This window comes from Phyllostomus discolor, chromosome 2 (genome assembly GCF_004126475.2).
Source record: "Phyllostomus discolor isolate MPI-MPIP mPhyDis1 chromosome 2, mPhyDis1.pri.v3, whole genome shotgun sequence".
NCBI classification, from domain to species: Eukaryota; Metazoa; Chordata; class Mammalia; order Chiroptera; family Phyllostomidae; genus Phyllostomus; species Phyllostomus discolor.
In genome coordinates this window covers 68655896-68668479 of record NC_040904.2, presented here as the reverse complement: position 1 = coordinate 68668479, position 12584 = coordinate 68655896, and the positions used below count along the sequence as shown (strand labels likewise).

The 12584-nt window shown below is 38.9% G+C and overlaps 1 protein-coding gene across 1 annotated transcript in view; it reads left to right on the top strand.

Moving 5' to 3' along the window:
* The first annotated feature begins 7596 nt into the window (after nucleotides 1-7596).
* Nucleotides 7597-12584, top strand: part of GBE1 (1,4-alpha-glucan branching enzyme 1) — a 266291-nt gene continuing 261303 nt past the window's right edge. The window contains exon 1 of the mRNA XM_036017948.1: nucleotides 7597-7966. Coding sequence (XP_035873841.1) covers nucleotides 7842-7966 — 125 coding nt within the window. The 5' untranslated portion in view covers nucleotides 7597-7841. The remainder of the gene's footprint in view (nucleotides 7967-12584) is intronic.

Genomic DNA, 12584 nt, shown 5'->3' with positions numbered 1-12584 from the left:
TAGCAGTTCCAAATCTTCAGAGGCTAGATAGAACAAGAACTCTAAGCTGTTCACTGAGTTTAATAAATAGGTGGTTTTGGGTATTTTGGAAAAAAAAAGTTTCAATATGCAGTTGGCCCTTGAGAAATATGGGTTTCAATTGTGCAAGGCCACTTATATGTGGACTTTTTCCAATAAATATTGTAAATGTATTTTCCTTATGCTTTTCTTAACATTTACTTTTCTCTAGCTTATTTTATTGTAAGAATATAGTACATAGTAGATGTAGCATGCAAAATATATGTTGACTATATATGTTATCAGTAAGGCTTTTGGCCAAAAGTAGGCTATTAGTATTTAAGTTTTAGAGGAGTCAAAAGTTATACGCAGATTTCAGCTATGTGGAAGGTTGCTGCCCTAACCTCCTTGTTGTTCAAGAGTCAACTATAGTAGGAATATAAGCCAGACCACAGTGTGTTAAACAGTGAATGGGATAATTTTTCAAAAACTTAACTATGAAGAAAGAGGAGTATTATGTTCAATGGAGAGAAAGAATCAAGGCAGAGACACTATTAACCTATACAAGCATACCTTGAAGATATTTTGGGTTCCAGACTCCAAAATAAAGCAAACTTGGCAATAAAGTGAGTCCCATAAATATTTTTGGTTTCCCAATACATAAAAAAGTTATGTGCTGGGAAAAAAAAGTTTACAGTGTACTATAGACTATTAATTGTGCAATAGCATTACATTTAAAGAAACAATGCACATGCCTTAATAAAGAAAAACCCTTTATTGCTAAAAATTGCTAAAATTTAACCCTCAGCTAGAAATAATCTTTTTTGCTGGTGGAAGTCTACCTCAATGTTGATTATGCTGACTAATCAGGGTGCTGGTTGCTAAAGGCTGGTGTGGCTGTGACAATTTCTTAAAATGAGACAATGAAGTTTGCAACATTGACTCTTCCTGTCACAAATGATTTCTCATTTTAGGCACAGAACTTCTTTCAAAATAGGAGTTAATTCTCTCAAACCCTACTGCTTCTCTATCAACTAACTTTATGTAATATTCTAAATACTTGTTGTCACCCTGATTGGTGTGGCACAGTGGGTTAGGTGCCTTCCTGCAAACTGAAAGGTAACCAGTTTGATTCCCTGCCAGGGCACAGGCCTGGGTTGCAGGCCAGGTCCTCAGCTGGGAGTGTGCAATACATAACTGATGGATGTTTCTCTCACACATCGATGCTTCTCTCCTTCTCTTTCTCCCTTTCTTATCCCCTCTCCAAAATAAATAAATTAAAAAAAATACTTTGTTGTCATTGTAACAATCTTTACATCTTCATCAAGTGTAGATTGCCTCTGATGAAGCTGCTTTCTTTGTTCATCATAAAAAGAAACTCCTCATTAATTAAAATTTTATCACGAGATTGCAGTAATTCAATTACATCTTTGGGCTCCAATTCTAAACCTAGTTCTCTTGCTATTTCTACCGTATCTGCAGTTACTTCCTCCACTGAAGTCTAAACCCCTCGAAATCATCCATGAAAATTAGAACCAACTTCTTCTAAACTCCTGTTAATATTGATATTTTGATCTCTTCTCATGAATCACAAATGTTCTTAAGGGCATCTAGAATTAAGAATTCTTTCCAGAAGATTTTCAATTTACTTTGGCCATGTCTATCAGAAAAAGAAAATCACTATTTATGGCAGCTATATAGCCTTACAAAATGCATATTTTTAAAGAATAAGATTTGGGTGATCAGGGATATTGTCAATTAACTGTAATATTTTGAAAGGAATCTTTTTTTTCTAAGTAGTAGATCTCAACAGTGGGCTTAAAATATTCAGTGAACCATTTTATAGACATATGTGCTGTCATCCAGGCTTTGTTCTTCCATTTACAGAGCACAGGCAGAATAGATTTAGTGCAATTCTTAAGGGTCCAGGATTTTCAGAATGATATATGAGTATTGGCTTCAATAGTAAGTCACTAGCTACATTATCACCTTCAAGAGAGTCAGCCTATCTTTTGAAGGTTTGAAGCTAGGCATTGGCTTCTCTATAGCTCTGAAAGTCCTGGAGGGTATTTTCTTCCAATGTAAGGCTATTTCATCTACACTGAAAGTCTGTTGTTTTTAGTGTAGCCACCTTTATTAGTTATCTTAGCTAGGTCTTCTGGATAACTTGCTGCTTCACTTTGCACATTTATATTATGGAGACAGCTTGTTTTCTCAAATTTCATTAATCAACCTCCACTATCTTCATATTTTCCTTCTGCAGCTTCACCTTCCTCAGCCTTCACACAATTGAAAAGTTAGGGCTTTGTTCTCCATTGGGCTTTGGCATAAGGAATTCTCATGGCTGGTTATATCTTCTGTCCAGACCACTAAAATATTCTCCATAACATTAGGAAGGCTGTTTGCTTTCTTATCATTCATGTATTCAATGGAGTAGCTCTTTTAACTTCCTTCAAGAACTTTCCCTTTGCATTCATCACTTGGCATAAGAGATCCAGCCTTTGATCAATCTCAGCTTTCTACATGCTCTCCTCATTAAACTTACTTCTAGCTTTTGATTCAGTGTGAGAAATGAGACTCTTCCTTTCACTTGAATACTTATAGGCCATCGTAGGGTTATCAAGCATCCTAATTTCAATACTCTTGTGTATTAGAAAAAAGGGAGGCCTAAGGACAGGGAGAGAAACTGGGAAAAGTCCTGTTGATGGAGCACCCAGAACACACACAACACTTACTGATTAGGTTCACTGTCTTTTATGTGTGTAGGTTGTGGTACCCAAAAACAATTGCAAGAGTAACATCAAAGATCACTGATCACCATAACAAATATAATAATAATAAAAAAGTTTTGTAAAAAAGTTTTGAAATATTCTGAGAATTACCAAAATGTGATACAGAGCTATGAAGTGAGTGAATGCTATTGGAAAAATGGTGCTAATTGACTTGCTTGATGCAGGGTTGCCACAAATCTTCGATTTGTAATATATGCAATAGCCACAAAGCACAGTAAAATGAAGTAATGCCTATATAGCCATATGCTGCATAAAGAAATGTTAGCCAATGATGGACCACATATATGACAGTGGTCCCATAATAATATAATGGAGCCGGGAAATTTCCATTGCTGTCACATCATAGCTGTCTTAAAAGTCATAGGACAATATGTTATTCATGTGTTTGTGGTGATACTGGTGCAAGAAAAATTACTTCACTGCCAGTCATAGAAAAGTATAGCACATACAATTACTGAAGTAAATTATACCATCTAGGTGTAAACACACTCTGTGATATTCCCCTAATGACTCATTTCTCTGATTGTATGTCCATTATTAAGCATCACACAACTATACTGTGCCCTTCTTCAGGAAGAAGTATATTCTTGTGGTGAACTCTCCTAAGGATCCATAGCTTGATGAGGGACAGGAACCTTTGTACAAAGGAAAATGTTATCCTTCCTAGAAGCAAATGGCCTCATTTGCCCTCTTGATTGGGCACACCTCATGCAGTGTACAGCCTATAAAACTGATTGCCTTGCATAAGGAAGGGATTTTAGTGGAACTAGTTCCTATAGTTTTGATTTTTTTCAATCTCCCAGCATTCTGGATGCCAAAATGTAGAAGGCAAATTTACTGATTCTAGATTGATGTTTTGCCATGTAAGCATAGTAAATAAATCACAAAGGGACAAGATAGCTGAAAACACTGGCAAGTTTTATGGGTAGTAGATCTAGGAAGAATAGCAAAGGAAGATGTGGCAGACTATGATTATCTATTCTTCTTTTTCCATGTGAATTGAATCACCATTTTATCCAGAAGTTGGACAGCAATGCAGTAAGACAAAGTGAACTAAATTCAAGCAGTGAATCATATTTGAAACCAACCATGGTAGTCACATTCCTCTGTGTCAATTTAGGGGTAGGTATGTGACTGAGTTTTAGCCTAAGAAATATAAAGAAAAGTTTTCCCTTAGGCAAAGATGCCCAGGATAAACACTCATTTTACTTTCCTTTACATGTGGCCTTATGAGGAAGTGATACTTAGGGCTGTGGTAGTCATTTTATGATCACGATGGGGCAAATTTGAGCTCAAATACTACATGAGGAAACGAAAGAAACAAAAAACTGGGTCCTCAATGACATTATTAAAGATAGAAAGGTTATTTTCACTCCCTTCTTTCTGAAATTTCTCCTTTTCCTTCTTAAAAGGCACTTTTTCCTTTATTACCACTACAGGGTTTTACTTAAAACTTAGTTCATTTTTACTTTTCTCTCTAGGCACAGGTGTCCAAACTTTTGGCATTGCTAGGCCACATTGGAAGAAGAGTTGCCTTGGGCCACACATTAAATACATTGTGACACATAATCACAAAAAAATCTCCATGTTTTAAGTACATTTATGGTTTTGTGTTGAGCCACATCCATAGCCATCCTGGGTTGCAGGTAACCCAAGGGCTGTGGGTTAGACACCCCTGCTAGAGGTTGGTCACAGTTCATTGGTTTTAGTCATTTACAAAATATATATATTCAATAGGCTGGGTATTTATAGTTTTAAAGAATATATTTAATATCACTTATACTCAAAAATCCTTTTTTGGTATTTTAAAAACACTTTTCCTGAGCTATTATTCACATATCATATACCTACTGAAAGTACACAATTCAAAAGTATTTAGCCTATGCACAGAGCCATACAACCATAAGCATAATCAATTTCAGAAAATTTTCATCACCCCTAAAAGAAACCCTGTATTTAGGAGCAGTTGCTTTCCATTCCCTTCTGCCTGGGAAACCAATACTCTACTTTCTCAAAGATTTACCTAATCTGTGAGCTTTATGACTATTAAAATTTGTATTGTTCATCACTAATCCCCAGTATCTAGGAAACTGGTTGGCACATGGGCCTTCAAAACCAGTCCAATAGTGAACAAGTTATAATAAGTCCTTGCTTTCTTGGAATTTATATTCTAAAGAAGATTAATAAAGAGAAAAAGAAATACCTAAATTTTATTAACTGTTGCACAGCAGAGAATGCACCTATAATAGAGGATATTAAAGAATCTATTTATTTATTTACTTTTATTTTTTTATTTTTTTAAGATTTATTTATTTTTTAGAGAGGGAAGGGAGGGAGAAAGAGAGAAACATCAATGTGCGGTTGCTGGGGGTCACGGCCTGCAACCCAGGCATGTACCCTGGCTGGGAATCGAACCTGTGACACTTTGGTTTGCAGCCCACGCTCAGTCCACTGAGCTACGTACGGCAGCCAGGGCAGGAATCTATTTAGATAGCAAAATCAGAGGCTTCTCAGAAATATGCTGACCTTTATATTGAGACCTCGATTAATGCTAGGAAGGAACCAGCAACAAAGAGCCCACGGAAGAGAATCCCCAGTACAGAAAAGGGCAAGTCAAGTTTCAGGGGCTACAAAGAACCCAGTAAATTCCAGTGAAGTCAGTGTGACTACAGAATAGTAAAGGCAGAGGATGATGAAAAAAGTCATGGAAAGGTAGCTAAGGACCAGATTATACAAGCCTTGTTAGGGGATGGTAAGAAGTTTATATGTAACTCCAAGTGAACTTGCATGTTATTTAAGTTGTATGCTATATTCCTTGTGTAGAGCCTTACTATTTGAACAGTGCCCCCAACCAGCAGCAGCAGCATCACCTCCGACTTTTTAAAACTGCCCTAGAATTGATAAACTGTCTACCTTTAACAAGATCCCCAAGTGATTCATCTGTACATTAAATCTTAAGAAACACTAGAGAATGAATCAGAAGTGAGAAAGAAGAGGGGAAACAAGTTAGGTATGCTAGTCCAAGTAAGAAATGAAAGCTGCCTATATAAGGGTGATGATAGCATATAGGATGGGAGGACTGATTTCGGGGCTATTTTGGAGGTAGCTGATTTTGGTTTCTTAGCCAGGTAAATGGAGAGTACAGTAAGCAGGTATCCATATGAACCTGATTTCTGAGAAAAGTTTGGGATTGGAGATACAGATAGGTTGGTCTATTGGATATCCTGCTTCTGAGTTTCAAGTGTTGTTTTACAGTTTTATATTGACAAATGTTTACATGTTGTCATTTTTATGGAAAATAAGACATGCCTTGCTGATGGCTGTCCAAGTCTTCCAGACTTTCACTTTGAAGTTCTCTGTTACTAGATACCTTTCAAGTCCTTTTTAACCCCTTCACAAGCCCATGCCCACACAAAATGTTATGGATGTTTTAAAATTCAAGGACCATGGCTTACCAATTTCCTTCCTTGTCCATAGCTCCTAGGATTCTCTATACCCAGGTCTTAACTGAGGCACATTCCTCAAGCCCATCCAGTTTCTAGGTACAAATTAGATGGGAAAATCAATTGGTGGGTTCCATTCTCTTGGTATACTTTTTAATTCTGTATTCTTTTTTAAAAAATATATTTTATTTATGTATTTTTAGACAGTAGGGAAGGAGAAAGAGGAAGAAAAACATTAATGTGTGGTTGTCTCTTGTGCTTTCTCTCCTGAGGGCCTGGCCCGCAACCCAGGTATGTGCCCTGACTGGGAATTGAACTCGCGGCCTTTTGGTTTGAAGCCTGTGCACAATCCACTGAGCTACACCAGCCAGGGCCATTTCTGTATTCTTAAAAAATGATCAGTGAGCTAAAAGTAAGTCAGTTAATGGGAATGAAAGAACATAAAGTAAGTGGGGGAGATTCCACAGTCCCCATTTTAAAGCCGAAGAGTCATTTTTTGCATCATCACTTTTGTAATAAGTGGCACAGCTGAATTCCAATTTAATGCTCTTCCCTCTACCATTTCTCTCACCTAGGATAGTTTGGTCAAATGTTCAGAAACAGCCTAAGTAAAATTAATGAATATAAACCTTAGGAAACAGTTCAAGTTTTGCTTATGATTTCCAAAGGCATAGCTAAAATTGACACACAAGTCAAGTTACTCTTTCAATATAAGCTAGTTTGAGCTTGTATGCCTAAACTGGTTTTGTCTGCTCAGGGAATTTCAAAGCTGGTCTTCAGCTTTTGATTTTAAGTTTGTTACAACTTATAAACACAAGCGAAAGACCTTTTTTTCCCCTTCTTTTTTTTGAAGGTATGGGGAACGAGAAAACTTGCCATGGTTTCAATTCTCAGTCATTGGTTACGACCACACCACTAGAGTGTCCGTGGGACACTCTAGGCCGGTTCCAGGATCCTGCCTCTTCTGGTTAAACTCCCAAGGCGAAAAACCTGGCAGATTTCCGGTTAGGAAGTGATACTAACTTTTTCAAAGGTAATACTCTCTAGCTGTTTCTCGTACTGTGAATTCACTTGATCTATCTGAAACACTGCCTTAAAAAAAGTAAATTCTAAGAACTTTGAGAAGAAAGTTCCCTTCCAAGAAAACCATATAAGCATTTGTGGGGTGCAGCCTGTGGGAAGTTTATAAAGAAGGAAAGCGGAGGTTTTGCTTCAGAGTCAGGATTGGGTCGGGGCCGTTAAGTAGACTCGGACCTGTCTCCTCGGGTAGCAGCGGATTGCGGGGCCGAGAGGTTGGGGGAGGAAAAAGCAGGTCCCCGCGCGGCCTCCAGGTGCGTTACGTGGCTGGACCAAGTGGGCCAAGGCACGTCCTTCCCTCTCGGGACGTGCGCTCCGGAATAGCTGTGTGTCCCGCTCCTCCCCCCAGCGGGGTGGGGGAAGGGGGGCAAGCGTGTGTTCTCTCAGGCTATAAAGGGCCTTGGGTCTCCGCGGCTGCCCTCAGCGTCTAGCGGCTCCGCCCTCGCTGCTCTCCTCCGGGCTACAGCGCCCTTTCCAGCTCAGGGTGCAACTCGACCCTCTCGGGCCTCTGCTACTCCGGCTGTGGTGGAAGATGGCGGCCCCAGCCGACAGCTTTGAGGAGGCGCTGGCTGCTGCCCTGGCGGACGTGCCCGAACTAGCCAGACTACTAGAGATTGACCCGTACCTGAAGCCCTTCGCCCTGGACTTCCAGCGCAGGTACCACCAGACCCCGCCAGGGATCTCCCCCTCCCCCCGCCCCATTCCTCAGAGCGGGGCGGACCCCCTCCCACACGCGTGCTCAGGGTTCGGGCCTTTCCCTACGGCTGCTGGGTGCGTGGCCCCGCCCCTCCCGGGCCTCCGCCCCACCCCTCCCGGTCCCGCCTCGGGTGTGGAAGTTGGCGCTTTCCGAGGGTGGGCTTGAGGCTCCTACTGGTAATTGAGTCCTGTGGTTTCCGGAGTTGTTAGGTTGACTACTGAGGCCCCACGGCTGGACGTAGAGGACCGAATTAACTTTCTCTTGGTCTCTCCCCGCCCTCGGAGTCAGCGGTTTTGCGCCATTGAGTACGTGCTTTGGCTCCTAATACTCCTTTCCTCCTTTGCTGGAGCGGAGGGAGGCAACGCCACTGTGCCGAGTTGATTCTGTGAATCATCATGTGCTTAACACCGGCGTGTATAATTGTACTTTAAATTTTTTTCTAGTTTATTTCATATCAAATATTGTGATTTTTATATCTAACAGGATTCTTCCTGGCAGCTTTTGTTTTGTTATCACTCCACTCTCAGAGAAGGTTAGGCCAATCTTGGTCAACCGCTAGCTCCCCAACGTTGATGAGTCAACTGTTCAGCAGCATGCATGTGTTTGGCATTGCCGAGTCGGAGAGGGAGAAAGGCAAGAAAGTCAAACTTCTAGAGGGCGATTTAGGATGCTTTAGTTTTAGCTGGTCTGTTATGCTGTAGTAAATTGGTTTACCACAAAATTAAGTTGCTGGGATAGTAGTGCTGGTAGTCAGCTCAACTTTAAAAGTATAGGTTTTAACATTATAATAGTTGCTATACTAGTTACAGTAGTTACATTTATGAGATAAGCACGTTGTGATTTAATGTGCTGTCCTTGAGTCCCTGCCCTTTTAGCCAAGTCACTTGAGAATGAAAACAATTATGGCAACTATATATATATATATATATATATATGGTCAAATATTCAAGAAACAGAAAGTAGCTAGTTACAGGAAAGAAGCAGCAGCAAGGGGGTTTAATGGAACAAGGTTGATAAGATTTTTTTTTTTAAATTAGGTTCGTGACCTAACATTGTGACTTATTACCTGTATTCAATTCAGCAACTGTTTATTAAAGAATGCCTAAGGGACACAAAGTTGAATATAACATATCATTCCAGAGTTTGTATATCCTAATGAATGAGACCTACCCAGAGTACTAGTAACTTTGAGCTTCTGCTCAGTTATTCAGATGATAGGGCCCTTATATAAGCCATATGGGGGAGTAGCAGCCTTGCTTTCAATATTTATAATATAGCTTTCAAAGAAACAGTTCACAGTCTTTATAGTTCAAGATTAGATTTGATTTAGAAATAGCCAAAAATTTTAGAGCAAAAGGTGGTGCTCAGATTTTTTTTGATGTGCTTATTAATGATGGCATTATGCTTTGTAAAATTAAGACATTTCTAAGAGTTGTGAAAAAGTTATGCGTGTTTCCTACCCTCCCCCTTCAAAAAATGATTACAAGCAGACAAACATCCTAGTTAAATGTTTCTTTCATATAACTCACTTCAAATCCATTAGGATTAAAACAGTTATGATCCTCTTTCATGGTTTGTCAAAGCTAATCAGAGGGGTGAAGATCAGAATAAAGAAGTGGGGGCAATTTAGTCTTCTTGATGAGAAGGCTGGTTCAGTGGGTCCTTGTGCCTCACTCTGACCTGGATTCTACTTCTGGCCTTGGTTCTCAGTAGTTGCCACTTTCTGGCATGCATGTTCCATTTAGGCATTTCAAATAGTAATTTGGCATTTGGCAGCAGTAACTTTTATTGTTAATATTTGAAGAATAAATAATTCCTCCTTCATAAAGTTTGGTTCTGGTTACTTATTCTCTTTTCTGTTTATTTAGAGTAACTCACCTGGGCAGTGTGCCTTTGGCATAACACAAATATACTACCAAACATTTGGGTGCAAAATATGGTTACCAAGAATTGAAGAAAATTTGGAGTACAAACAATACATAAGAATGGTGAGGGGAGGGAGGCAGTTTCTTCTCATTGGGGGACCATCTCATCCTTTCCTCAACATACCTTGATTAGAAATTTTGTTATTCTTGTTTACTTTTTCTGTACCTGTAACAATGTTGAATCAAATGTGAGGATTAATGAATAACTCTGTGCCATAATAAAAATTAGTACATTAGAGTGAGTGACAGACTTTATAATGTCTCATTGATTACTTCTTAAAATGGAATTATCCTTGCAGCTCTGTTTTTTTTTTTCCCATTATTTATACTGCAGTTAGTTGCTACAATCATAATTCCAACGTCTTCCGTTTTAAAACCACAACATTTAATTATCCCCATATAACATGCCAACTAGAGACATCTATAGGATTCTCTTCATAGCAGCGTAGGCTGATGAAGGCTTTGTTTTGAAACATTTTTTTACAGTATCAAGTTGTGAAAAACAGAGAACATATACTATGCACTGTTTCTCTCACCACTTTTGCCTGAGTCACTTCTGCTAAAATGTTATATTGGCCAATGCAAGTCAGATGTGACTTCTGAGCCATGTGAATGGAAGAGAGAATTGATAGTCCTGGATAGCCTGAAAAACAGCACAGTTGCAATAACACTTGCTATACCCTGTGTTTAAAGTTTATATAATACTTTCACATATACTATGGCATTTAATTTAGTTCTCATGACAAAACCACAGGGTACGAAGTGTGGGCATTTTTGTTTTTCCTGTTTTACAGATGAGAACCCTGAGATTTGGTGACTGGCTTAAGTTGACCTGGCTAATAAGTGCTGCAGCCAAAATTAGTCTTTCTTTACTAAAACTGTTTTCAACAAGTTCACAAACAGTGGTCTCTTGGTAATGCAATGGATGCTTCCGGCGTTGGATGTTTGGGACCACTTCTTGGATCCTCAAAGCCAAGATACTGCAGGTCTTGATTTTCTTCCATTGTCTCTAGTGGTTTCTTCTCAGGCTCTTTCTGACCATTTGATATAGGAGTTTCTCTGGGCTTTCCTGAGGGCTTTTCCTATGTATTCAATTTGTGGACTTTTCCCAGCATTCTCATTCATTCCATGAGTTTTATCTATTTACTGAGGCTGCCCACATCTACCTTTACCCCAAATCTTTCTCCTGATCTCAGACATATTTGTAAATATCTTCATTTTGATGTCCTATAAGAATAGCACTCAACATGTATAAAATTGAATTTATGGTTTTTTATACCAAACCTGTTTGTTCCTTTATTTCAGTGTGTGGTATCTTTATCTATCAACTACTCAAGTCTAAAACTTAAGAATTATCCTTAATTACTCTTTTTCTCTCCTTTTATTTCCAAGACTAGTCATTATAGCTCTTGTCTTTCAAGCATGTGCCCCTAAATTTCTACTGTTTTCATCATAAGTTACTAGCATTTCTAGCCTAAATTATAAAAACAACCTCATAATAGTTCGCCCATTTCAAATATCAACAGTTCCCCATGGCTCTTAATGTATGGTGCAGATACCTTCTCATGATTGTAGTATACGGTCCCTGTCTACATTTTTAGTCTCTTCTTTGGACTCTCCTTCTACTCTGTATCATCCAGAGAGAGACTAAGGGTAAGAAAACCTAAGCCTGAGGCAAATTGGGATTATAGGAGCTTCTGGGTAAGGGACACTACAATATCACTAGAATACCTGTGGAGCATATTTGTTTTATAGGTGTGTTTCTTAAGTATTGCAGATTTTCATTTCTTCCAATATCAGACAAGATTGGACGTGTTCAGGGTGGTATGGCTGTAGACTGAAGATTTTCATTTTTTATTTTGTGTAGGCTCATAAGCAATTAGGGGCCCAGAAATATCACTAAATAAAAGGTGAAAGAACGATCAAGAAATTGAGCATTTTTGCTCTTTATCAGAAGAGTGATTCTTTTAGTTTAGTAGGAAATGAATTAATAAGTGAACCATTTGCTTAATTTTTATTAATAGAAAATAATTTTTCTCTATCCCATAAAATAGATCTTTAACAATTGTTTAAAGAATGTCAGTTTGAAGTTTGCCGGAACGTTATCCTGTCTTGGATGCCATGACTTTTGTTCTAGCCATAGGTGTGGCTATACTTTTGTAAATGCTGTTTTTTCTCCTTCCTCTATCTTACAAATCTGTGTACGTGTTGTAGGACACAGCTTTGAGATTTACTATATGCCTTCCCTAACTTCTCCCCATTCTTAAACCTCTTCCCACCACTTGTCTTCCAGCTTGAACACTCCCATTCTAAGGATGCCATCCCCTGTAATGTGGTTGTCTTTCTGCTGGTTTGTGTCCTCTACTAGATTGTTTGGTCTCTTAGGTGGGATCTTTATTTTTTGCTCACTGTTGTGTTCTCAGTCTACAGAACCATACCTGGCTTAGAGGAAACAGTGCAGTATTTGAATGTGCAAATGACTGAATAAATGTCTTCTGACCCTTTCTCTTTTCCATACTATTGAGTCTTAGGTCAACTCACCTGAAGCTAACAATTTTGGAAATGTTAGGATGGACGGAAAGAGAAAAAGCAGCCGTTACCTGGAGGTTATGTGTGACAGACAATCTGGGGAAAGGGAATATATATTCAAATA